Source organism: Sinocyclocheilus anshuiensis, unplaced genomic scaffold (genome assembly GCF_001515605.1).
Source record: "Sinocyclocheilus anshuiensis isolate Anshui unplaced genomic scaffold, SAMN03320099.WGS_v1.1 scaffold876, whole genome shotgun sequence".
NCBI classification, from domain to species: Eukaryota; Metazoa; Chordata; class Actinopteri; order Cypriniformes; family Cyprinidae; genus Sinocyclocheilus; species Sinocyclocheilus anshuiensis.
Window position 1 is genome coordinate 192,559 of NW_015549619.1, and position 2,434 is coordinate 194,992.

Genomic DNA, 2,434 nt, shown 5'->3' on the forward strand with positions numbered 1-2,434 from the left:
CACACACACACACACACACACAGAGACAGACACACACACAGAGCACTTCAAATCACTCAAACCTCATGCTTTTTCAGAAATATCACATTTACGTGATCTCTTTTGATACTTACAAATAAGAAACTATATTACAAATCATAAGGAAAGGGAGATATTTAAAATGTGAAACAGTTTTTCATTGATATAAAGAAACAACACCCATTACATAAAAGACATATGTCACACATATACAGCCAGTGTTGGGTCTAACTAGTTACTAAGTAATTTAATTACTGTTGCCTTGAAATACAATGCAATAGTGGATTTAACATCAAAAGCCTAACCTTAAAATGCATGCTTTTTATGTCCCCTTCTCACTTTAAATACTTTGGTGAGTTGAATATTGGTAACACTATAGTGTCCAGTTCTCACTATGAACATGCATGAATATTACTGGGATATTAGCTGTTTATTATTAGTTAAGAAGCACATATTAATGTCTTACTCTGCAAGACCTTATTCTAAATCCTTAATCCTACCCAGTTCTTAAACTACTTTATTAAGCATTAACAAACAGTAATTAGGAGTATATTGAGGCAAAAGTCATAAGTGAGAATTTGACCCTAATCTAAAGTGTACCTGAATAATTGATGTAGTTATCTGTTATTTATTTGAAAGAATTAAAAGAATTGTTTGATGTCTATCCTCGTATCATTCGTTAACTTTGATATAGGATTTAGAAAGTAATTAGTAATAAATAATTGAAGTAAAAAAAAAAAAGATTGAAATATCACATTTTCTTCCATGTTTTAATTTTAACAATAAAACTCGAGCAGCACAATTTTTACATTTTTAAAAGATTAATTTAAAATGCCAATGTTTTATGCCTTAATTTGATGAGCACCGTTTTTGATAATACATTTGTATTAAATCATACACAAACGGACAACAAATCATTTCTGGAAAAATTAAACATTTCATAGGGCCCTATTATTGTAAAAATAATAATAATAATAACGTAATAAATTATTATATTGTCAACGTTTTCTGAATTTAATTGATTAAACATGCTTTTTAGTTATAAATGGTAATAAAACAGAATTTAAGGGGAAAAACATTAATAAACAGATTAATTTAATTATTGTTAAACTGTATATGTTTCAGGATTTCAATTAATTAGACATGCTTTTTGATTGCTACTAAATTTAATTTAAACATTAGAATGAAATGTTAAAAGAGAAAAAAAAATAATAATTTAGGGAAAAATAAATTCAATACAGAATGGATTTCCCAGGGCCCTAAAATTTAGTTATTAATTAGACTTTTAATAAATTGTTTTAAAATTCTATACGTTTCATGATTTATAATTACTGACATGCTTTTTTGATGACCAAACTTTAGTTTAACCATTAAAACGGAAAGCAGACAAATTAAAATGAAAAAACAAAACAAAACATGGAATCCAGAAAAATTTAAATAAATAAATATATTTTAGGGAAAAAATAAAACATTTCTTTGAAAAATTAAAAATGTTGTATAAGTTTCATGATTTCCGTTAATTAGATGTGCTTTCTTCTAACTAAAGAAAAAATTTAAACGGGAAAAATGGAATCCAGAAAAATTATAATTATAAATATATTGAAAAATCCACGCAGAAACTGATTTTTGGCCATAACCTGTTTGAGGATTTTCCAGTGATGCTCTACACTACCCATAATAGTGGCTGTTACCCTGGAAACAGGAATAGTCTCCACAACGAAGAGGTTTATTAGGCTTGTGAGCGGCGTAACATGAGTTAATATGGGATGCTTGAGTGTTACAGAATAAACGACAGTAGTCATGCTTTCTGACACAACAATACTGCTCTGATTCTTTTAAAACTGGTTCTGTTTAAGGCTTAAAGGTCAATACTGCAGAGTTCACTTTGAGCTCGCTATGAAAACATGAAAGTGATGAGCACTACATAGAACTTAGTCATAAAACTGCATCTGGATACACACGAGATCTTCACAACCCAGTTCTGTTGGAGTTGCTGGAATGTGTAAGGTGACAGGAAGTACCTCTTTCTCCTTCCTGTCCAGAGCCTCTCTCTCTGTCTGCAGCTGTGCTTCCAGTGTCGCTCTCTCACACACACACTCTCTCTCTCTCAGCGAGCAGCATTAGCTCTGCGTCACGAGCAGACAAACAAACAAACACACACTGACCCTGTGCATGAGTGTGTGCTCCAGCTCCCTCAGGCGCACTCCCAACGTCTCGATCTCCTCGTCTCTCTCACACACATCTCTCTGCAGCTGCTCCGAGCTCAGCAGCAGCTCACTGCACCAGTCTGCCTTCTCCTGCAGCGCCGCGCTCAGCTCCTGCACCTGAGACACACGTCAGACCCGTGTGAGAGTGTGTGTGTGTGTGTGTGTGTGTGTGAGTGTGTGTGAGAGAGAGAGAGAGAGAGAGAGAGAGA

The 2,434-nt window shown here is 33.4% G+C and overlaps 1 protein-coding gene across 1 annotated transcript in view; it reads right to left on the reverse strand.

Moving 5' to 3' along the window:
- LOC107659344 (A-kinase anchor protein 9-like) overlaps window positions 1-2,434 on the reverse strand; it is a 137,082-nt gene that overhangs the window by 54,349 nt on the left and 80,299 nt on the right. Inside the window, exon 29 of the mRNA XM_016448259.1 lies at window positions 2,184-2,342. Coding sequence (XP_016303745.1) covers window positions 2,184-2,342 — 159 coding nt within the window. The remainder of the gene's footprint in view (window positions 1-2,183; window positions 2,343-2,434) is intronic.